Source organism: Mesoplodon densirostris, chromosome 10, assembly GCF_025265405.1.
Source record: "Mesoplodon densirostris isolate mMesDen1 chromosome 10, mMesDen1 primary haplotype, whole genome shotgun sequence".
NCBI lineage: Eukaryota > Metazoa > Chordata > Mammalia > Artiodactyla > Ziphiidae > Mesoplodon > Mesoplodon densirostris.
The window spans coordinates 72,490,861-72,515,974 of NC_082670.1; the positions used below are offsets into that span (position 1 = coordinate 72,490,861).

The window sequence follows — 25,114 nt, forward strand, 5'->3', positions numbered from 1 at the left end:
ATGGGACTGTTTGTTGTGGCTCTGGTTCTAGGCAGTATGAAACTGTGGTTCCACTTGAAGATTCTATTGTGACTGAAGTTACAGCAACTCTGCAAGAATGGGCCAGTCTGTGGAAACAACTCTATGTGGTAAGTAGTTTATAACTAGTTTACTAGATCATTAAAGTTAATTGTACCAAGTGAAAAAATTATTGTACTTGTGCCAGTTGCAAATTTATAGATTTCTGAATATCCAGTTTTTCAAATGTATGTTCCTAATATTAACTGAAATGTAGTAGACTGGAGTTTTGTCCAACCTGAAGAGAACACATCATTCATATACCTGTAGCTCTCTCCATCCTATTCCAGTCAATAGAATGTAAGTTCCATAACACCAAGGATTTTAGCTGTCTTATTCATTGCTGTATCCCCAGAAACTTTCACAAAACAGGTCTTTATTAAATGAATGAACAAACTTCAGAGTTACTTTGTGAACCTAATGGTGGGTAAAGGCCAAGAAGCTATATCAACACTTTCTTACAGCTAATAAGCTTAAAGGATATGTCATATATGATACTTTTCGCCAAGCCAACAATTACTAGGATAATAAAACCTCAGTTCATATCCTCTGGAAACTTAGAGAGTAGAGGGTGATAGGACACAAAAAATATAGACTGAAAATAAGTGACAGGGTTTGGGTTCTGAACAAGATGGAGTAAACACATTCTATTTTTCTCCTACTAATCACAAAACTCATGAAATACCCTACCAGAAAACTCTGAAAGTTAGGGAAAAGAAGGTGGACTGACTAAGGACCTTGAGACTCAAGGATTGAGTGAGTTCCCTGATTGTCTATTTTTCTTGCCTCCCATATATCTTGGCCTGGGTTGTAGACAAGACTACAACCTGGAAATGCTAATGAGTGCAGACAAAAAAATAGCACCAAGGAAAGCCTGTTCTCTGTAGCCAAAGGATGGCCCAGCAAGATAGAAACATCCTGACCTATTCCATCCGTTCTCTAGGAGAACATCACAATAAAATCTATACCCCCTCACACTCAAACAGGCATTACAGCAGCAGTATCCATGACCAGAGCTTTGTCTCACACACACCCTTCCCCCACCTGCAGTAACAAGGAGATGTCCCCCTCCAGTGGAGTCTGTGGGTCAAACTCTGATTTCTCCTCTTCCCTGCTCAGTAATGAGGCAGTCCCCTTCCTCAGCAGAGCCTGTAGGGAGGACCGACTTCCACCCCACCAGAATTTACAAGGTGGCAACTCTCTTCAGCAGAGCCTGTGGGTGAGACCCTGGCTTTCACAACTACACAGCATTAACAAGATGGTGCCCTTACCCTGCAGAGTTCTGAGGCAGAACTCGACTTTCTTCCATGCTCTGAAGTAAGGAAGAAGCATTCCTCCACAGAGGAGCCTGTGGTTGGAGCTTTTGATTTCCACTCCCCTTTCAGTAATAAGGTGGTACCCTCCCCAACTGAGCCTGTGGGTAGTACTTTGACTTTCACAACTCTCCACTCCCCTGAATATTATTTTCTATGCCTGCCCTGCTGAAATGAGGCAGTGCTTCTCCCCACTCAAGGCCATGCTGAGGATAATGGGGAGTGGAGTTCTGTCATATAGGTAACATGTAAGTAGAGAAAACCAAGGAGTACTGGAGAGACTTTATAAACTAAATTGACATTTGAATCACAGTCCACAAAAGTGAGCCTGCGATCACATTCGGAATCTAAACAGGTTGACCATTCACTAAAATAAAAGATTTAAGTAGGAATTAGAGTGTGATAATATAGTACTTAAAATGTCCAGCCTACAGCCCCAAATTACTTGTCATATGAAGAAGTCAGGAAAAACTCAACTCTAACAAGAAAAGGCAATCAACAGAGGCTAACTTTGAAATGACACAAATGTTGGAATCATCAACAAGGATTTTAAAGCAGCTTTTGTAAAACTGCTCCAGTGAGCAATTATGGATTCTCTTGAAACAAATGAAAACATAAGAAACTGCAGCAAATAAGTAGAAAATATAAAGAATCAAATGAAAAGCTTAGAACTGAAAAATACAATAACCAAAATTTAAAAATTACTGGTTAGGCTAAATAGCAGAATGGAAAGGACAGAGGAAAGAGTTAGTGAACTTCAAGATGGATCAGTAGAAATTATGTAGTCTGAATAATGGAGAGAAATTGAAAAAATGAACTTAGACTCAGAGACCTATGGGACAATAACAAAAGATATAACATTTGAGGCATCAGAGTACTAGACAGGATGTGCAATTTAAAAAATATTTGAATAAATATTGGCTTAAATCTTACCAAATTTGCAAAAGACATAATCCTGCAGATTCAAGAAGCTGAGTGAACTCCCAACACGATAAACCTAAAGAAATCCATACCCAGACCCATTATAGTTAAACTTTTGAAAATTAAAGCCAAAGAAAAAATCTTGAAAGGGAAACCAAACATTGCTATTAGGGAAAGGGCAATTTGAAACGACAACAGATTTCCTATCAGAAATTGTGGAAAACAGAGGAAGTGCTAAAAAAAAAAAAAAAAAAACCTGATGTCACCCCAGAATTGTGTATCCAGGAAAAATATACTTAAGGAATGAAAGAGAAATCAACACATTGTCAGATGAAGGAAAGCTAGGAAAATTTGTTGCCAGCAAATTGGTTGTAAAATAATGACTATGAAGGAAGTTCTTCAGACACAAAGGAAGAGATAATGGAAGGACAGTTGGGATATTAGAAATGGAGAAAGCAATGGAAGGGATAAATAAATCCTCTTCAGTTTAAATAATTGTCTGATGATACAAAGCAAAAATTATTACATTTACGTGGTTCTCAATGTATATAGAGGTTATATTTAAGAAAACTGTATTGAAAGTGGGGAAGGAAAGGGACATAAATTGTGGCAAGGTATTTGTATTCCACTCAGGGTAGTAAAATGTTGATACTAGTAGGCTATAGTAAGTTACACACACACACACACACACACACACATACACATTGTAATCTCTAGAGCAGTCATTAAAAATATCATATGGTAATTCAAAAAGAGTCATGTACCACAGTGTTCATTGCAGCACTATTTATAATAGCCAGGACATGGAAGCAACCTACGTGTCCATCGACAGAGGAATGGATAAAGAAGTTGTGGCACATGTATACAGTGCAATATTACTCAGCCATAAAAAGAAATGAAATTGAGTTATTTGTAGTGAGGTGGTGGACCTAGAGTCTGTCATACAGAGTGAAGTAAGTCAGAAAGAGAAGAACAAGTATCGTATGCTAGCACATATATGTGGAATAAAAAAAATGGTTCTGAAGAGCCTAGGGGCAGGACAGGAATAAAGACACAGACATAGAGAATGGACTGGAGGACATGGGGAGAGGGAAGGGTAAGCTGGGATGAAGTGAGAGAGTGACATTGACATATATACACTACCAAATGTAAAATAGATAGCTAGTGGGAAGCAGCCGCATAACACAGGGAGATCAGCTCGGTGCTTTGCAACCACCTAGAGGGGTGGGATAAGGAGGGAGGGTGATGCAAGAGGGAGGGGATATGGGGATATATGTATACATATAGCTGATTCACTTCGTTATACAGCAGAAACTAACACAACATTGTAAAGCAATTATACTCCAATAAAGATGTTAAAGAAAGTATTATATGGTGATATAATAAAAATATTGTAAATAAATCGAAATGGAGTACTAAAAATGTACAAGTAACCTATAGGAACATAAGAAAGGGGAAACAGGAAGGTAAAATGGAGGGAACAAACGAGTACTAAAATGGCAGACTTAAGTCCTAACATATGAATAATTAAAAGGTAGGAAATGGTAGAATTGATCAAAAAAGACTGAACTGTGTTTTGTCTATAAGAAACTCACTTCATATGCAATGACACAGGGAGGTTAGGAGATAGAAAAATACATACCATGCAAACACTAATCAGAAGAAAACTGGAATGGCTATTAAAAAGAGATAGTAATATTAAGTATGAATTATCTCTTCCTTAAATAAATGTAAATAAAAATAAATAAACTTACTTTAGTAGAAAAAATTGATATCAGAATAAAGAAGACTACCAGGAAGAAAGGGACATTACAAAATAATAAAAAGATCAATTTATCAAAAAGACATAGCAGTCTTAAATATGCATGCACCAAAAAACAGAGCTGGGAAATAAATGAAGTAAAACCTTAAAGGACTGAGTGGAGAAAATAGTTGAAACTAGAGAAATAAGATATTATACTTGGGGATCTATAAGCCCTTCGCTTACTAAAGGATATAACTACTAAAAATTATCAAGGATAGGGAAGAACTGAACAGTGCCGTCAACCATCAGGATTGAATGGAAATTTTTAGAACATTCCACCCAGTGAAATCAGAATAAAGATTGTTTTCAAGCATACATGGGACATTCACCAAGAGTGACAATATCTTAGGTCATAGAACAGCTGTTAACAAATTTGTAATAATTCATGTCATACAAAGGGTATTCTGACCATAATGGAGACAACCTAGAAATCGATAACAGAAGGATTACAGAAAAATATTGAAGCACTTAGAAATTAAACAAGCCACTCCTAAATAATCCATGTAATCAAAGAGAAAGTCTCAAGAGAAATAAAAAAGTATATTAAAACTGAATGTAAATGAAAATATAACGTATTAAAATCTGTGGGATGCAGCTAAAGCAATGCTGAGAGAGACGTTTATAGCATTAAGTGCATATAACAGAAAAACGTGTCAAATTCAGCTCCTACTTCATGAATTTAAGTTAGGCGGAGAAAGACAAAGATAAATATCATATGAATGTGATCTCTCTTATATGTGAAACCTTAAAAAAAAGAAAAAAAAAAGAAGCACATAGGTATAGATAACAGAGACAGGTTGGTGGTTGCCAGAAGTGGGGAGTTGGAAAAATGGATGAAGGGGGTCAAAGGGTAACAACAGGGCTTCCCTGGTCGCACAGTGGTTGAGAGTCCGCCTGATGATGCAGGGGACATGGGTTCATGCCCCAGTCCGGGAAGATCCCACGTGCCAAGGAGCAGCTGGGCCCGTGAGCCATGGCCACTGAGCCTGCGCGTCCGGAGCCTGTGCTCCGCAATGGGAGAGGCCACAGCAGTGAGAGGCCCGTGTACCGCAAAAAAAAAAAAAAAAAAAAAAAAAAAAAAAAGGTAACAACAACAAAAGAATCTAAACCTAAGCAAGCAGAATGAAGGAAAAAATAGCAGAAATTAATGAAATTAAAAATAGAAAAACAGTAGAGGAAAAACCAATCACACCAAAAGCCAGTTTTTGAAAATATCAATAAAATTGATAAACATTTAGCAAAAGGAGAGAAAATAGTAATTATCAATATATTCGGAGTAAAGAAAGAGATATCACTATAGATACCACAGATATTAAATGGGTAATAAGAGAATACTATATACAACTTTGTACACATAAATGACAGTTTAGAGGAATAGAACAAATCCTTGAAAACCACATATTACCAATACTCACCCAAGACAAAATAGATAATGTGAATATCTGACAGCTATTAAAGTAATTGAATTTATAATGAAAATCGTTCTAAAAAAATGTTCAGGCACAGATGGTTCTAGTGGTGAATTCTACCAACAATCTAAAGAAGAAAAACCACCATATCGTATCAATTGATTCAGAAGAAGCATTTGAGAAAATTCAACTTTCATGATAAAAACTCTTAGCAAACTAGGAATATAAGGGGACTTTCTCACCCTGATAAAGGGCATTTATTAAAATGTACAGAAAACATCACACTTAATGATAAAAGTCTTCTTTTGGGAATAAGGTAAGGATGTCTGCTCTCAACAAGCCAATTCAACTTAGTAGTAGAATACGTAACCAATGCAGTAAGGCAAGAAAAGGAAGGAAGACACATGCGGATTAGAATGAAAACATAAAGCTGTTCGTATTCGCAGACGATATGATTGGCTACCTAGCAAATCCCAAGGAATCCACAAACGCTAGAGTTTACAAAAGATAGTTCTGAAAATAAGTAAGTTTTCAGTTGCAGGATATCAGGTCAAAATACAAACACAAACTCTCTCTCTCTCTCTCTCTCTCTCTCAATCATATTGCCACATATTGGCAGTGAACAATTGGAAACCAAATTTTAAAGCATATACCGTTTACAATTGCTGAAAAATGAAACATTTAGATATAAATCCAACAAAACATACAATTTCTATATGCTGAAAACCACAAAAATGCTAATGAACAAAAGCAAAGAAGACAATAAATAAAAGGACAGACATGACATGTTCATGGGTTGGAAGACTCAGATATTAAAAATGTCTATTCTACCCAGATTGATCTGTATATTTAATTCTTGAAACAGTCCTAGCAGGATATTTCGTAAATATAGAGAAGGCGATTCTAAAATTTATAAGGGAATACAAAAGAAGAATAAAGTTAGAGGAATCATGTTACCTAATTTTAAAGCTTACTATAGCTACAGTAATTAAGATGGAGTGGTATTGGCAGAGGGATAGACACAGATTATAGATTAAGGGAACAGGATAGAGAGGTCAGACATAGATTCAGTCAAGTAAGGGCAACTGATTTGTGGCAAAGGTGCAAAAGGAATTAAACAGAGGAAAGATGCTCCTGTCAACAAATGGTTAGGTGGAGTAATTGGACATTCAGAGGCAAAAACAAAAAACAAAAAACTTGACTTAAACCTCATCCGTTATACATCATAGACCTAAATGTTAAACATAAAACTATAAAAATTTTAGGAGAACATATAGGAGAAAATCTTCATGACCTGCAATTAGGTGAAGAGTTCTTAAGCATGACACTAAAGGAATACCCCATAAAAGTAAAGGTTGATAAATTGGACTTCATCAAAATGAAAAATTTTGCTCTTGAATGACCCTGTTAAAGGATGAAAAGATAAGTCATAGACTGGAAGAAGATATTTTCAAATCACATATCTGTCAAAAAACTTGTATGTAGAATATATAAAGAACTTTCTAAACTGAACAGTAATTCTAACAATAATTTCTAACCAGTTAGAAAATGGGCAGATGACTTGAATAGACAGTTCATCAAGGAGGATATATGGAGAGTCAATAAGAACATGAAAAGATTTTCCATATAATTAGCTATTAGGGTAATTGAAGTTAATGCATGTTTTCTCCCGTTCTGAGGGCTGTCTTTTTGTTTTGTTCATGGTTTCCTTTGCTGTGTAAAAACTTTTAAGTTTAATTAGATCCCATTTGTTTATTTTTGTTTTTATTTTCATTACTGTAGGAGGTGGATCAAAAAAGATCTTGCTGTGGGTTATGTCCAAGAGTGTTCTGCCTATATTTTCCTCTAAGAGTTTTATAGTGTCCAGCCTTACATTTAGGTCTTTAATCCATTTTGAGTTTATTTTTGTGTACAATGTTAGGGAGTGTTCTAGTTTCATTCTTTCACATATAGCTGTCCAGTTTTCCCAGCACCACTTATTTTGAGTGCTTACCTTGTGCCTGTGCTTCATTTTGTACATACATTACCTCATTTTAATTATCACTACAATTACTATTATTCTCATCATATTACTGATTAGAAACTGATCCTTAGAGAGGATAAGGAATGTGCCCAAAGTCATATAAATAGTAAATGTTCAGCCGGACCCCAAATCTAAGTTCATTAGACTCCAGGGCTCTTAATAACTCATTATTTATCTTCTGAATTAAATTCTTTTAATATTGATATATCTCACATACAATTTATGGTGATTTTAGTAGTTACTTATTATCATCTTCTGAAATGGTAGTTTCATTTATTAGAATGAAGATTATGTGGCAACAGCACCCCCTCCAAAAAATGTAAAATAATCGTCCCTTAAACAAAATAGACCTTTATTTCTTTTTCAAGTAGGCACAGGCAGTCTGGATTTGGTATGGCAGCTCTACCATCATAAAGGACTCAGGCTCATTCTGTCCTCCTGCTCTATCTTCCTCATTATAGTGCTTCAGCTTTGTAGCCCCAAATGCCTAGCTCTAGGTAGCACATCTGCACGCCAGCTGTAGGAAGGAGGAAGAGAAAGAAAAAAGGCATGCTCTTTCCTTTAAAGGATACTTCTCGGAAGTTGCTCAGAACATTTCTTGCCTACTTCCTGTTGGTCAAAACTCAATCACAGGGTAACCTCTAGCTGAAGAGGTTTCTGCCAAATTTATTTGTGAAATAGTGTAATAATGCCTTCACCAACACTTTAATATATGTGGAGAAGTGAATTTTAGGTAAAACATGAAAAAGTAATGAAGTTGTTGGTAAGAATCATTAGAATCTCCGAAGCTTGCCTTTGATATGTTTTGGTAACTTGACATGCATTTGTGAGGGTAAATATATTGTACCTAAAAGTTAAAATCATACCGATACGATGTCTTCTTTTACAACAGCTCATCTTATTCAGAAATGTTCTGGATAAATTAGAGCTGCTATTTGATGCAGTAGTTTAGAGCACTTAACATTTGAAAAATCTTTTAGGTGTGCTTTAAGGCTTATATATTTGCTTACCAATTTTCCAGAGATAATGGAAAAACTTGAAAGTGAGAGGCTGTATTGGAAAGAGGACTACTGCAAATCATGATTTCTATACTTTATACCCCAAATTTGAAATTGCCATTACAGTTTTTAAATTCACTTTTTGATGAATGGAATGTTGCCTTTCTTTGCCATTTTAGCAAACCGCAGTGTTTCTGGTTAATTCTTTTTAATCTGTTGTTAATATCACAAGTGTCAAATGATTGTTCTTATTCTTTTATGCAGGTAGGAGGTCAGACATGTAGCCAATTGAATTCAAAACAAATGAATTCAAGTCTTTTCCAAATGTCTTTCTACAAGAAGAGAATAAAAATCTGTTATGTTACTAAAATCAGAAAGCCAAACATTTTCTCTTTGTTTTCCGTACTTAATTTCAAACCTTATATTTCTTTTCTTGATCTAACTTTTCTAAGAGGCAGTTAATTACCTGGCTGTACTCTGAGAAGTATACTTAAGAGCCCAAATGAATCTAGGTTAACAATGTCTAAAGTCTAATTTATCTGATTTTGAAAACAAAAGGAAAATAATTTAAATAAAAGACAGTAAACTATGAGAAACAAGTCTCAACATATGTGACTATAAAGATTAATATCTTTCTGTAAATGGAGTGTGTTCAAATCATTAAGAAAACCAGTAAAAACACTGCAGATATTCAGCAAAAGATAAAACAAGCCATTCATAAAGCATTACATTAGGGAAATGTTAAGTCTTACAAACAATCAAGGACATGGAAAGTAAATCAATGAAGTAATAAATTTTCCTTCAAATTAACAAGTAAGAAAGTGGAAATTATCCTCTGCTGTTGAATTTTTGCTGAAATGAATACCTCCATATCCACTTTGCTGGTTGATATCAAGTTTTTGTTGGCACATTTGAAAAATAGTTTGGGAAAAGCCTTCAGATTCTTCAGACCCTAGTAATTCTAATTCTGGGAATTTGTTTTAAGATAAAGTTAAATATGGGAGTGGGTTGAATTGCAATCTCATAAATATTTCCATTAAAGCATTATTTGCAATAGCAGACATAAATTTACTTTCCTGAATGTGCCAACTGTAGTCCAAGTAAGACACAGATAAGTTGGTGTTTACATCTAAAGAGCTGTTAAAAATTTAAATAGTATGTTACATACTAAAGTGAACTTATGCAAAATTATAAAGTATAACTTCATCTATATTCTGAAAACATATTTGGGGAAAAAAATGAAGAAAATTCACCAAAATATTAATGGAGATTAATTGAGGGGTTAAGATGTTAGATGTCTTCTTTTTCTAATCTTTGTTTTCAACATCTTGAATTGTGAATATATATTATTTTGATTGTTAGGAAAAAATAACCTAAAGCTTTCATCAAAACAATAATGATATTGTGAAATAATACTACCAATGTTAAGTGAATAATATGTGTATAGAAGAGCTTAAGGTAAGAAATGACACTACCTAATTTTCTATGTTTAACTTTTATCATAGCATCAGCAAGTGTATGTTAAATTCTAGGAAAGGGCTTTGGACCTAGGCTCAGATCTTGGTTTTTCACCTATGTTAGTCTTCTTGTTAGGTCTTAGCTTTATAATGCCCATTTATAGCACAGAGAATTATTTCAAAGGGTTGTAAGAGATTAAATAAAATTGCATATAAAGCTTCAAGCACTCAATCAGTGTTAATTGCATTATTCAGTTTTTGATATGAACTATATATCTCTCCAGATATGCATAACTGATGTCACAATTTATCACTTAAGAAGTATCTATACATAGAGAAGTAGACTCAATGAAATGGACTTCATTTGCATAATGGGGTAGTTGGATAAGAGTATATGTATACTTGAGCCAGGGTAGAAAAACCCTCATCTCTCTGAGGCAGTTAAAACTATAATCTCCTCATCCAGTAATCTTATTTTGATGTGAAAAAGATTATCTGAGAACCATCATTTGTGGAAAACAATGACATCATTACTCATTCCTGTCAAAAGCAAGACTGTCAAATTTTAAATAGATATTTATGCTACAGTACTTTTTTTTTAAACCAAAAGCACATTAGAAGTCATATACAGAAGATAACTTTCTCCTTTTGCCAAAATAACAATTGAGGCCAGTAAAGCTAGAAAAGAAACTTACTACCCAGAATTATCCTTATTCTTCATCTCTAGCGTTACTACAGAAATGAGAAAAAGCAAAATTTCCAACAACTAAGAAATCTTCCTCAAAAAACTGTGTAGTTGTTTCCATTTTCCATGATAGGGTTTAGCATCCAATTAGAGTGTCTATTAAGATGACAGTAAAAACTAAATAGAAAAGGCATGTGTACTTGCATTAATCTTGGACTATGAATTTTCCTTCATGTGTATAACTGAAGGATTTTATAATTGTAGCTAAGTAGGTTTAATCATTTGTTTGTACTATTTTAGGGTAACATTAGAAATTTTGCTTTTCTATTAAAAACTCACCTTTATTTAATTGGATATCTATGATGAAGCTTACCCTGTAGTTTACTTTTTACTTTGTGATAGAGTATAACTTAGTACAGCAATATTTTCATGTTATGGAAAGCTATTAAACACATTTCTACTAGAACATAGTTACTGAAGATGATATGCTTTATAACAGTTCTGCTTTGTATTGCTATAAGAGTTTTTTTTTTTTTTTTTTTTTTTTTTTTTTTTTGCTGTACGCGGGCCTCTCACTGCTGTGGCCTCTCCCGTTGCGGAGCACAGGCTCCGGACACACAGGCCCCGCGGCCATGGCTCGCGGGCCCAGCCGCTCCGCGGCATGTGGGATCCTCCGGGATCGGGGCATGAACTCGTGTCCCCTGCATCGGCAGGCGGACTCTCAACCACTGCGCCACCAGGGAGGCCCGCTATAAGAGTTTTTAAAAAAATTTTTCAGGAATCCTAAAAATGAACAATTTCTAGATTTTATTAGAAATAAGTCACAGTTCTCTAAATTCTGAATAGTGTCTTTCTAATCTTTGGAAGATTAAGTCTGTAAATAGAAGGCAACATTTCATATTGAGGCCCCATCTAAAGAACAGAAGATGTAAAATTCATTTTTGTGTTTGTCTCAAGAATATTGATTTGACAAACATTAAGAACATATGTGCTTACATCATCATATGTTTAGGGTGCATATAAGAGGAATTCAGCAGAGAGACTGAATGCATAGGCTCTGGAGAGAGACTTCCTGAGTTCAAATTCATATGCCACAACTCGGTAGCTGCGTGATTTTGTGCCTGTTAGCTTACTCCTATGAGATGATAATGGTATCTGCTTCCTAGGGTTACCATGTTGTTTAAATGATATAAAAAACTTAGAACACCTTTTAAGTTCTTGGTTGAACGCTTACTTATTATTGCATTTTTGTTGTTAGTTAGTAAGAATGATATTTGCTATTGTGTCTATTCCTAAACCAAGTTTTCCACTTGCTTTAGTCCTACATTTTTTCAAATATATTCTAGCCCCCATCCCATCTTACTCTTAAAATTTCAGTCTTTAAAACTGGCAAGCTCTTTTTCTTGCTGCATTTAAAAATAATTTTGTATATAAAAAATGATATTTTTAAAGGGTTTTCTCTCAAAATATGTTGTAAATCAGTATTTTAATGACTTTAAGACTTTTTTTTCCAACTGAGCATAACTTTTAGTGTATTTTATTTTAGCTAGGTTTAAAATCTGAAAGAATATTTTGGCAGGCACCCTGTGGCTATCCAGTAGCTGGATTCCTTTTCTTCCTTATTAAAAGAGCCAGAACTGTTTAGGTTGGCATTGTGTACAGCTAAAGTATCCATCTTTCCAGACTCCCTTGAAGTTAGGGGCCGCCATGTGATGCATTTCTGGCCATAAATTATATGCAAAAGTTTCTACAAGGGGTTTCTGGATGAGCCATTGTTTTTCTTGTAATAAGTGACTTCCTGTATTGACGTATGGTAGAATTGCCATCTTATTACCAAGAGATGACGGTTATGTTAAAAAGTACCTTCCAAGGATGGCAGAGCACAAAGATGGAAGGTATTTAAGATATTGCTGATATTGTAGGATCACTGTAAAAGCCCTGGACTGTTTACTTTTGAATTTTTTATGTGAAAAAAATAATCCTTGTTTTTGTTAACTCCTTTTATCATATGTGTTAAATGCAGCCAAACACAAACTTTGTTGACGGATGAGATGTCACTGAAAGAATAGTGAATTTACTAATTAAATGATTGATTCCCACTGCTTTTAATTTACTGATTTTATTTTTCTGTAAAATGGGGGCTTGCCTTCACTACTGTCTGTATCCATTGAAATGGAAAAATTGATTTTTGAATTGTTTATATAAAAATGCATTTTTTTTTTTTTTTTTTTTTTGCTGTACGCGGGCCTCTCACTGCCGTGGCCTCTCCCGTTGCGGAGCACAGGCTCCGGACACACAGACTCCGCGGCCATGGCTCGCGGGCCCAGCCGCTCCGCGGCATGCGGGATCCTCCGGGATCGGGGCACGAACCCGTGTCCCCTGCATCGGCAGGCGGACTCTCAACCACTGCGCCACCAGGGAAGCCCAAAATGCATATTTTAAAATGTACTTTTTCAAGTTGAAATTTCAGTCATTTGATCATTTTAATCTTAATATGAGACATATTCTATAGTTTGAAATCTTAATAGACTCCATGAAGACATAATAACTGTAGAAAAGATAACCTTAAGTAGTTGATATCATTTCATTTTATTTTACTGCCTTTTCCAGTCAGCTCAGTTTTCTTTGTGAAGTAAACTTTCATTTCAGTGTGCTTGAAAGTATTTGTTTGCAGGATAAATGATTTATCATGGTTCTTAGATTACTTTTGTATCATCGTAGGGGAATTGTGTTAATAGAATAAGAATATTGGGATACTAGTATGGGAACAGAATGTTAAAACTGCACTGTTTCTGTCTTACATACACTCACATCCTATTATGAACAGAACTACCCTCCTGCCACCCACATGCAAGATATGCTTAGAAACTGTGAAGCATGTTTGGCTAGCATTAGGTCAATTTAATGAAATATGTGTAACACCTGTCCACTAAAACTACAAACCATTGCTGAAAGAAATTAAGACCTGAATAAATGGAGAGATAATCAGTGTATAGTGATCAACATAGTGTGGTATTGATGAAAGAAAAGACATGTACATCACTGGAACTGAACAAAGACAGCAATTGACCACACAGATATGGTCAGTTTTTTCCATTTATATATATATATATATATATATATATATATATATATATTTTTTTTTTTTTTTGCGGTACGCGGGCCTGTCACTTTTGTGGCCTCTCCCGTTGCGGAGCACAGGCTCCGGACGTGCAGGCTCAGCAGCCATGGCTCACGGGCCCAGCCGCTCCGCGTCATGCGGGATCTTCCCGGACCGGGGCACAAACCCGTGTCCCCTGCATTGGGGACAACCACTGCGCCACCAGGGAAGCCCTATTTATATATTTTTAATAAAGATTATATATAATTTAAGGTGTACAACATTATGATTTGATACACAATATGCATAGTGAAATGAATACTAGAGTCAAGCTAATTAACATGTCACCTTCTTCTCACATAGTTACCATTTTTGTGTGTGTGATGAGTGCCCCCAAAATCTACTCTCTTAACATATTTCCAGTAATCAATGTAGTAGTATTAAGTATAGTCATCATGCCTGTACATTAGGTCCCTAGGCTTATTCATCCTAGATAACTGCAACTTTGTACCCTTTGACCAGCATCTCCCCATTTCCCCAGCCCCTGATAACTGTTGTTCTATTCTCTGCTTCTGTAAGTTCTACTTTTTTTTTTTTTTTTTAAGATTCCACATATAAATGAGGTCAAACAGTATTTGTCTTTCTCTGTCTGGGGCTTATTTCATTTAACATAATGCCTCCGCCTTTATCCACGTTATTGCAAATGGCAGTATTTCCTTCTTTCTCATGGATGAATAATATTCCATTATGTATATTATATAAGCATTAATATATATCCATTATATAATTATATATATCACATCTTTTTTTATCCATTCATCCATTGGTGGACACTTGGGTGTCACTATTGTGAATAATGCTGCAATGAACAAGGGAGTGCAGCTATCTCTTTAAGGTCCTGATTTCATTTTCTTTGGGTATATACCCATAAGGGGGATTGCTGGATCTTATGGTAGTTCTGTTTTTAGTTTTTTGAGGAATCTGCATGCTGTTTTCCATAATGACTTTACCAATTTGCATTTCCACCAACAGTGTACAAGGGTTCCCTTTTCTCCACATCCTCACCAACATTTGTTATCTTCTGACTTTGATAATAACCATTCTAGTTACATAACATTTGTAAGCCAACAGTTTAGACAACCTAGAAGAAATGGATAAGTTCCTAAAAGCATACACCCTTCCAAGACTGAATCATGAAGAAATAGATCTACTGGGACTTCCTGGTGGCGCAGTGGATAAGAATCTGCCTGCCAATGCAGGGGACACAGGTTCGATCCGTGGTCCAGGAAGATCCTGCCTGCCTCGGAGCAACTAAGCCCAGGCTCCACAGCTACTGAGCCTATGCTCTAGAGCCTGCGAGCCACAACTACTGGGCCCGTGTGCCTGGAGCCCATGCTCTGCAACAAGAGAAGCCACCGCAAGAAGCCCACGCACTGCAGCGAAGAGTAGCCCCTGTTCTCCACAGCTAGAGAAAGCCCACATGCAGCAGCAAAGACCCAACACAGCCAAAAATAAATAAAAAAATGTTTTTAAAGAAATAGGGCCTCCCTGGTGGCGCAAGTGGTTGAGAGTCCGCCTGCCGATGCAGGGGATACGGGTTCGTGCCCCGGTCTGGGAGGATCCCATATGCCGCGGAGCGGCTGGGCCCGTGAGCCATGGCCGCTGAGCCTGCGCATCCAGAGCCTGCGCGTCCGGAGCCTGTGCTCCGCGGCGGGGGAGGCCACAGCAGTGGGAGGCCCGCATACCGCAAAAAAAAAAAAAAAAAAAAAAAAAAAGAAATAGATCTGTAGTTCAATGCAATGAATATCAATGAGGTGATATATCATTATTGTTTTGACCTGCATTTCCCTGATGATTAGTGATGCTGAGCATCTTTTCATATATCTGTTGGCCATTTTTATGTCTAATTTTGAGAAATGTCTATTCAAGTCTTGCCCATTTTAAAATCAGATTATTTCTTTTCTTACTATTGAGTTGAGTTCCTTATATATTTTGGATATTAACCTGTTATCAGATGTATGGTTTGCAGATATTTTCTCCCATTGTGTAGATTGTCTCTTCGTTCTGTTGATTGTTTCCTTTGCTGCAGAAGCTTTTTAGTTTTAGTCCCAACTATCTATTTTTGCTTTTGATGTCGTATATAAAAAAAGCATTACCCAGGCCAGTGTCAACAAACATTTCCCCCATGTTTTCTTCTAATAGTGTTACGGTTTCAGGTCTTAAATTTAAGTCTTTAATCCATTTTAAGTTTATTTTTGTAGATGGAGTGAGATGAGGGTTCAATTTATTCTTTCTAGGTAGAAAAGCAGTTTTCTCAAATGCCATTTTTTTGGGAAGAGACTGTATTTTCCCCATTGTGCATTCTTGACACCTTTGTGGAAGACCATAAATCTGTAGACTTATTTCTGGTCATCATAGACACTGGTCTGTATGTCTCTTTTTATGACAGTACCATGCTATTTTGATTAAGGTTTATAGTGTATTTTGAAATCAGATAGTGTGATGCCTACAGCTTTGGTGGATTTTTTTTCCCCCTCTCTCCAGATTGCTCTGACTGTTCACCATCTTTTGTGGTTCCATATGAATTTTAGGATTTTTTTTCTATTTCTGTGAAAAATGAAAAAAGGCCATTAGTATTTTTTTTTTAATACATTTATTTATTTATTTATTTATTTATGGCTGTGTTGGGTCTTCGTTGCTGTGTGCGGGCTTTCTCTAGTTGCGGCGAGTGGGGGCTACTCTTTAGTTGCGGTGTGCAGGCTTCTCATTGTGGTGGCTTCTCTTGTTGAGGAGCACGGGCTCTAGGCACATGGGCTTCAGTAGTTGTGGCACGCGGGCTCAGTAGTTGTGGCTCACGGGCTCTAGAGCGCAGGCTCAGTAGTTGTGCACGGGCTTAGTTGCTCCGTGGCAAGTGGGATCTTCCCGGACCAGGGCTTGAACCCGTGTCTCCTGCATTGGCAGGCGGATTCTTAACCACTGCGCCACCAGGGAAGCCCACCATTAGTATTTTGATAGGAATTGCATTGAATCTGTAGATCTGTTTCTTCATAATTCAGTCTTGGAAGGTTGTATGCTTTTAGGAACTTATCCATTTCTTCTAGGTTGTCTAAATTGTTGGCTTACAGATGTTCACCATAGTCTCTTGTGATTCTCTATTTCTTTGGTATCATTTGTAATGTCTCCTCTTTCCTGGATGCATGGGGACTGGCCCAAGTGGGCCTTGAGCCTGAGTCTTCCCAGGCCTGTCTGGCACCAGGTTTAGCCCAGTGCCTGATTACACATGAATTGACTTAATCCTGAACCTGCAGGGACTAGCCTGGTACTGGGGTCCACTATGGGCAGGCTTGATACCTGAGACCACAGAGTCATGCTCAGTGTCTGGGACTGTGGTGTTGGTTTGTGAGAGCTAGAGTGCTGTTATGATGAGCCTAGGGCCTTAATCAGTGGTGGCAGTCCTGGAGCCTGGGTCCAAGGATACTGGCCCAGTGCCAAGATCTACTGCGGCAGGCCAGGCCTGTGTGCTGGTTTCACTGGACCCTGGGGCCACAGGGTCTGGTCTGTTCTGGTGCTGGAGGGGCCCCCAAGGCTGGCCTTGAGATTGGGCTTGTAGGGTCTTTTGTGGTGTTGGGGAAGCTCTAGAGCCTTGGCCTTGGGAGCTAGTCTGGAGGCTGGTGCCATGGGTGTTGGCTTGGTGCTATAGCAGACCAGGAGCCTGGGTCTGTGTGTGCTGGCTTCGAGGTTGGATCCATGGGGAGGCTGGGACCTGGCTTGGCACAGGGTTGGGCCTGGAAGTTAGGTCCGTAGGGGTCAGCTTGGCACAGATTGGGGCTGGAAGCCTGGGTGCATGGGGTAGGCCAAGAGGTCAGGTCGACAGGGGCTGGTGTGGCACAGGGCGGGAGCTGGGACCGTGGTCTGTGGTTGCCCACCTGGAGTCTGGATCCATGGAGGCTGGCCTGGCACTTGGTCCATGGGAACTAGCCTGGCACTACAGTGAGCCTGTGGCTGGTGATGGGGCAGGTCAGCATTTGGTTCCATGAGAGCTTGCCTGGGGCTGCAGGGGTTCACTTGGCACTGGCTGGCCCTGTGCTGGTGTCTGCAGTGAAGTAAGGTGCTCACTTCACTCTTCTTTCCCTATGGAGAGAGTGTATCTCTCTGCACTGGGCTGCTGAGGCTTTTAGGAGCAGTGACAGGGGTAAAATGGAATTGTCTTTTCTGTTCTCTTCAATGTGTCTTTTCTTATTTCTGTGCTACACCCAGGAATCCTTAGCTCTCCTGAAGGTATTTTCATGCATACAAAGTTGTTCAGATTGAAATTTCTGTGAGGGGACAAGTGCTGGAAAGTCCTATACCACCATCTTGCTGATGTCACGTGTGGTCAATTAATTTTTGACAAAGATGACAAAGCAGCTGACTGGGGAAAAGAAAAGTCTTTTTAACAAATGAGAACAAATGAATATCCAACTGCAGGGGAAAATGAACATTGACCCTTACTTCATACCATACTCTACACCCAAATATAAAGCTAAAACTCTATCTAACACTTCACAGTGAAAACACAAGAGAAAATCTTAGCAACCCAGAGATCGTGTAGATTTCATAGGACATTAAAAGCACAAATCATAAAAGAAAAACCTGACAATATCAGACTTCATCAAAATTAAAAACTTCTGGGCTTCCCTGGTGGCGCAGTGGTTGAGAGTCCGCCTGCCGATGCAGGGGACACGGGTTCGTGCCCCGATCCCGGAGGATCCCACATGCCGCAGAGCGGCTGGGCCCGCGAGCCATGGCCGCGGACCCTGTGTGTCCGGAGCCTGTGCTCCGCAACGGGAGAGGCCACAGCAGTGAGAGGCCCGCGTACAGCAAAAAAAAAAAAAAAAAAAAAAAAAACAACAAAATTAAAAACTTCTGTTCCTTGGAATGCACTGTCAAGAAAATGAAAAATAAGCAGACTGGGAGAAAATATTCTGTTACATATATCTGACAAGTGAATCACATGCAGAAAGAAGAACTCTTACAATTAATAAGACAACCCAACAAGAAGAGGCAAAGTATTTGAATAGACAATTTACAGATGAAGAAATACAAATGACCAGTAAACAATGAAAAGATGCTCAACATCATTAGTTACCAGGGAAATACAAATTAAAACTACAGTGTGATACCACTGTGCATCTATTAGAATGGCTAAAATAAAAAGACTAACAGTATCAAGTGTGGACAAGGAAGCAGAGCAACTGGAACTCTCATACACTGTTGGTGGGAATGTAAAATGGTAGACCCATTTTGGAAAATGGTGTGACAGTTTCTTATGCAGTTAAATATACATCTCCCCGAGATGTTTACATTGACATGGAGATTTGTATACAGATTTTGTTTTTTTGGTGGCTTTATTTGTAACAGCCAATTCTGGAAATACCTTAAATATCCATCAGTAGAAGAATAATCAAATTTTTGTATGTCCATATAAGTGAATACTAAGCAGTAAAAATAAATGAACTCCACTGGTAAATGCAACATTGATGGATATTAAAAACATGCTGAATAAAAGGAGGTAGACTCAAAAGAGTACGTGTACTCTGTGATTTCATTAATAAGTTCTAGAACAGGTAGAATTAATGTGTATTCACAGAAAGCAAATCAGTGGTTGTCTGGGGCTGGAAGTGGAGTTGAGGCTTAAATGCAAACAGATAGGCTAAAAATGCAAAGAAAACTTTGGAGAGTGCAGAAGATGTATGTCTTGATTGTTGTAAGAATTACATGGTACATACATTTTGTTAAACTCATTGAATTGTACACTTAGAATAGGTACAGTTTATTATATGTAAACTGAAATACTCCATTGAAATACTGTATTGTGAGAAATACAATTTCCAAGAAATAGATGTTTGAGTTGGACACTTTTCCTAATCAGTATCTCTGTTTATTTAATTAATGCCACCAGTTAGGTACAACTGAATACAGTTCTAGTTAGGGAACCATTTTTTAAAGAATAAATTTGTATATCATGTTCCAAACATTAAATATTTCTTTTACTGTTAGAAATTTTGAGAGTAATTGTATATTTCTACCATGAGGGGATCATGAATTTTCATATTGCCCATCCATAAACCTTTATCTGAGTCAGAAGCAACCTACTTACTTTGATGTCTTTGATTCTGAATGAGCACCCATTTTTCTGTTGTGGTCTTACATTTGCAATTTAGTATACATGAATATGTATCTCACGTATACAGCTTAAATAACAGCAACAACAATGGTCCAAGCACGTATGCACCTTAAGGAGTAGAACCAGTTTGGAAATCTTTCAAGACCATTTAATACTCCCCTGCAATCACATTCCCTTCTTCTGTACAGTTAATGACTGTTCTGTGTTAAATTTTGTGTTAAATTTCCCCCTGAATTTCTTGATATATATATATATATAATATATATTATTGTATATAAATATATATATATAAATCTTTATAGTATAATAAGTATGTCAAACCTAAACTATACACATTTGTTTGGGTGTTTATATGGATAAAATTACTGTGTACATACTTCTCTACAACTTCCTTTTATTCCTCAGTAGTATGTTTTAGACTTATTCATGTTATTGTATTACTAATTGTTAATTTCATGATTATGTAGTATTCCATATGATTATACTATATTTATTCATTCCATTGTTTGTTGACATTAAGGTTAATTCCATTTTTTTGCACGTGTTCTGTAGTGTCACTGGTCTATAATTTGCCTTTCTCCAGTGGCCTTTGTCGGGTTTTGGTATGAAGATTATACTAACTTCATAAAATGAATTAGAGAGTTTTCTTCTCTTTCTGTTTTTTTAAAAGAGTTTATATAAGTTTGTCATTACCTGTTCCTTGAGTATTTGGTAGAACTCAGTTGTAAACTATGTGATTGTGTTTTCTTGTGTTTTCTTCATGAGATGATTTTTTAAATAACTGATTCCATTTCTGTAATGGTTTAGAAATCATTAAGGATTTTTTTTTTTTTTTTTTTTTTTTTTTGCGGTATGCGGGCCTCTCACTGTTGTGGCCTCCCCCGTCGCGGAGCACAGGCTCTGGACGCGCAGGCTCCGGACGCGCAGGCTCAGCGGCCATGGCTCACGGGCCCAGCCGCTCCGCGGCATATGGGATCCTCCCAGACCGGGGCACGAACCCGTATCCCCTGCATCGGCAGGCGGACTCTCAACCACTTGCGCCACCAGGGAGGCCCCATTAAGGATTTTTAAAAACAATTTTGATAATTTCTTTGTCTAGGAATTTTTCTATCACGTTTTTACTAGGAAAGACATAAATTTGCCTTCTGTAGAATCCATAGTTATTTCCCATTTTCATTCCTGGTATTGTTTATTCGCGCCATCTTATGCATCTCACTCAGACTTGCCAGAGGTTTGTCTGTTTTAATAACTTGTTCAGGTAATATCTTTTGGTTTTATAGTTTCATTCTCTGTTTAGTTAATTTGTGTTCTTGTTTTTATTTCCTTCTACATTTTTGTGGGTTTATTCAGTTTTACTTATACTTTATTTTATTTTTTATTGCTCACATTCACTTGTTTTAATCCTGATTTTGGCGGGTTTTTTATTTTGAACTGATATTCTTTGGAACTCTAACTGTAGGAATTTTTTAAAGGGTTAAAACATTTCTCAGAGAGGATTTGCATTTTGTTTTGCCAGGTTCTTGGGGTATTACCTACCTGGAAACACGTTAAAATTTAGATTAAGGTTCCTTAGGCTATACCAGTAGTATGGATTCCTTCCTCAGACCCTTGGGAGTGCTCATTTGCAGTTAGTATTCCTTTTTGTTCCTCACTCCATCCACAACCAAAGCTGAGAAAGATACCTAGTCTCAGTATCTCTCTGTGCTTGGTGGGATTTTTTTTTTTTTTTACCTAAGGGTACCTGCCTTTTAGAATTCTAGCCTTCTCGGGTTTGACCCCACCTCCCACCTAGCTCTGGCCTAAGATACTTGGCTAAAACCCAAGGATTGGCAGATGCCCACAGGGTAAGTGCTGATGCCATGACACATTCTCCTTATTGTGATGTTATAGTAGTTTATGGCCTTACTTTCCTACCCACTCAGCCATATATAAGGTGTTTTGATTTCATTTTAATGTCCATAATTTGTAGGTTTTATTTTATGTGAAGGGATTATCTCTGGTTTGTGATATTTCTACATTTTGTTCCATGCTCTTGAAAGCTTCTGTTTCTTTTTTAAAACAACTCTCTCCAAGGGTCCTCTTCCCTTAGTAAAAAATGGCCATCATTTATTGATGTTATACTATGGACTCAACACTGTTTATGCATTCCTAACCATTTTATACTGACAGCAGCCTTGTGAGATGGCATTGATATTCTCACTTCATACTCTGGTGAATCACACAGTGAGGAAGTGACCAAGGTGACTTGATAACACACTGCCTCCCTCTTTCTTCCTCTCCCATGGACCAGATTTTGCTGGATAGGAGTTGATAGGTGAACAAATCGGAGTTATTCTTTTTGCTCTAAACCTTGTCTCAATCAAATCCCAGAAAGATTCACCATATTACTACATTGACTAATCATCTTCACCTCTCCATATTTGTCTTCATGTGAGTTAACAAATCAAAAATCAGTATCTTTTTCTCATATGAACTCTTTATGGACAACATAATGGCTTTTCTTTAAACCCATTAACGGTCAGTATCAGAATTAAATTTATATAAATATCATGATCTGGCAAGCATTTGGTCCTGATCTATGTCAATAGAACAATGGATGTAAAAGATTATTTAGAGATGTATGATTTTGTCTAATTTGCTGTTAGAGTTTTTCTTTCATTCATATTAGGATCACTAAGACTGTGTTGGGTTGTCAGATAATTCTCTAATGGTTATCCGTAATTTTAGGAAGAGTGTTTTTAACTGTTGTCCTGGTGTAAAATAATCTCGAGAGAGAATACTGTTCATGAAAACTATAAGAGGAGATTATACAATACCAAAATAAAGTTGAAAAAAATGATACCTGGGACCTCACTACTGCTATGATGCCATAACACATTTGGGTTTCATTTTACTTACCATTATGAACTGTGGCAGTTATATACAATATTCATTTTCAATATTCTGTAAAAATGAATTTTCAGTGAGAAAGGACATCCTCCTGTTTAAATGTATTTTGGGCTGAGTTATTAGCCTTCAAACACACTTTCAATAGAAATGTATTTAATATTTCAGGCAGATAGTGACAGATTGGCTGGGAAGCTTGAGTTCTCTCAGAGGCATCCCCAGCAGAGTTGCATGTCCTCTTACATTTGTGTGTAGAGCATTGGGCCAGCAAATTATACCCAAGGACATTCTTTCAATGAGACATAACCAGCTGTGAAGCTTGCTTTATAAATCTGAGTTATGAGAGCAGCGTATGTAAAAAGGTTAAAATATTACAGTACTTTCATAATTTCTGAGAAATGTTGTTTTTACCTAACAGGAACTGAAAGTGATTGTTTCAGATATGAACTGTTCTAAAGCTGTGGATCAAAAACATGCAGGAACATAGCAATGTTTAGAGATGGCTCAAAAGGTATAAATCTTTGTTTCTTCCCCAAAAGACTAAACTAGGGGCTAAGAAATTCTGTTATTATTATTCATAGAAAAGAGTATTTCCAAGAAAGCAGATGTCTGCTTTTCTCAAAATTCTCTCCTACAGAAGGGCACATTTTTTTAGAAACCTGCTTTTAGAAGCTGCATATATTTTCTTGCTTAATACATCTACTTATTAATTTTTCCTTACATAAAGTATTTAATAATGTTTCCCCAGATGGCCAGCTTCTTTTTGCTTCCAGGTCACAACTTCTACCCAGGAGAATCAGCCTCACTGGGTTCCATGACAGGTCCTAATTATCAAGTACAATACCAATTAATTGCATATAGTAAGTGGTAGGAGTGGAAATTACATGGGCTTTGGCATTATACACCTGGGCTTGAATCTCAGCTCCCCCCATCCCAGGTTTCTAGCTTTGCGGCTTAGTAAAAGTTATTTAAACACTCTTGAGTCTTAGTTTTCTTATTTGTAAAACTGAGACAAGAGCTGGCACATGGGGTTATCATGAAGATAAGCAAAATAAATAATAGTATATAAGGGCCCTTTGTAAAGTACCTGCATGTAGGAGGTGCTAAAGGTTGATCATACTTAAGTGATTTTCTTAAAATGTTTCCTAATTGCTTATGAAAGTCTTCTTCCTTAGATGTCACACTTCCTAAAACCATTCTCTGGCCTAACTAGATATTTTTTAAAAGTTGATGCACATTCATTAATTGTTTCTTTGAAACTTGATTACTCTTTCTTTGAGAAAACATTCTTTTGAAATAAACAGAATGAAGCAATCTGTTGTGTAAAGAAAAATCTAAAATCTAGTCTTAAAATCTAATTTTAAAAATTCAGATTTCTTTCTGTTTAGAAAACAGCATTTGATTTCCAGAATGGTCCACAAATGAATCTGGTTAACCTACTAAATTGCCCCAAACCAAAAAAGTGGAGATGACATTGTATCTACATTAGGTAGTATTCTGAAATTGGATATATCAGAGCTTGTGTCCTTCCTGGTTTCCTAGAGAATCCTAGAAGAGTATTGTGAATGATCCTATTTCACTTTCCACCCCCAGTTATACAACCATCTACATTAGCACAGTGGCTTGCCAATTGACAACTCATTTCATAGAAACAGGAAAGGTTCATTCCCTGAATGACTAGAAATTTCTATTTCTTGAATGTCTAAAAACCTCTGGAAAATTCATTACATTGAATGTAAAATGCATGGGGGCATCTCTCAAATAAAGAATGTATTTCTTAAGAAAGACGACGGACATAAATGTATAAGCAGATGTATGCATACACAGATGGGTTCTTCCTGGAATGTTTTGGGAAGAATGAGAGAGGTAATATGTTAAAGTTCATTTGACTGTCTTTTTATTCTTTAGGTCTCAGCTCACATTTTACCTCCTCAAAGAGGCTTGCTTTCGTCACCCCATCTAAAGAGCCCTTGTCTTTTCTTCCTTGTATATTTCTTCTTGTTAGCACTTACTACTGTATGGTATTGTTTGTTTGTGTATTTATTACCTGTCTTTACCACTAGACTTTTTTTTTTTTTTTTGGCTGCGTCGGGTCTTCGTTGCTGCGCGCAGGCTTTCTCTAGTTGTGGCGAGCGGGGGCTACTCTTTGTTGGTGCTCAGACTTCTCATCGCGGTGGCTTCTCTTGTTGTGGAGCACAGGCTTTAGGCATGAGGGCTTCAGTACTTGCAGCATGTGGGCTCAGTAGTTGTGGCACACGGGCCCTAGAGTGCGTGGGCTTCAGTAGTTGTGGCTTG

General features: G+C 37.2%; 1 protein-coding gene across 6 annotated transcripts in view; it reads left to right on the forward strand.

Annotated features, from left to right (window-relative positions):
- DOCK3 (dedicator of cytokinesis 3) overlaps positions 1-25,114 on the forward strand; it is a 422,568-nt gene that overhangs the window by 125,232 nt on the left and 272,222 nt on the right. For 4 of the 6 annotated variants that reach the window (XM_060109452.1, XM_060109453.1, XM_060109454.1 and 1 more), the window contains exon 5: positions 32-128. The exons of 1 other annotated variant lie outside the window; for it this stretch is intronic. In XM_060109452.1, coding sequence (XP_059965435.1) covers positions 32-128 — 97 coding nt within the window. Of the gene's footprint in view, positions 1-31; positions 129-25,114 lie in introns of those variants that run through there. One more of the 6 variants, XM_060109457.1, reaches the window with a different exon arrangement.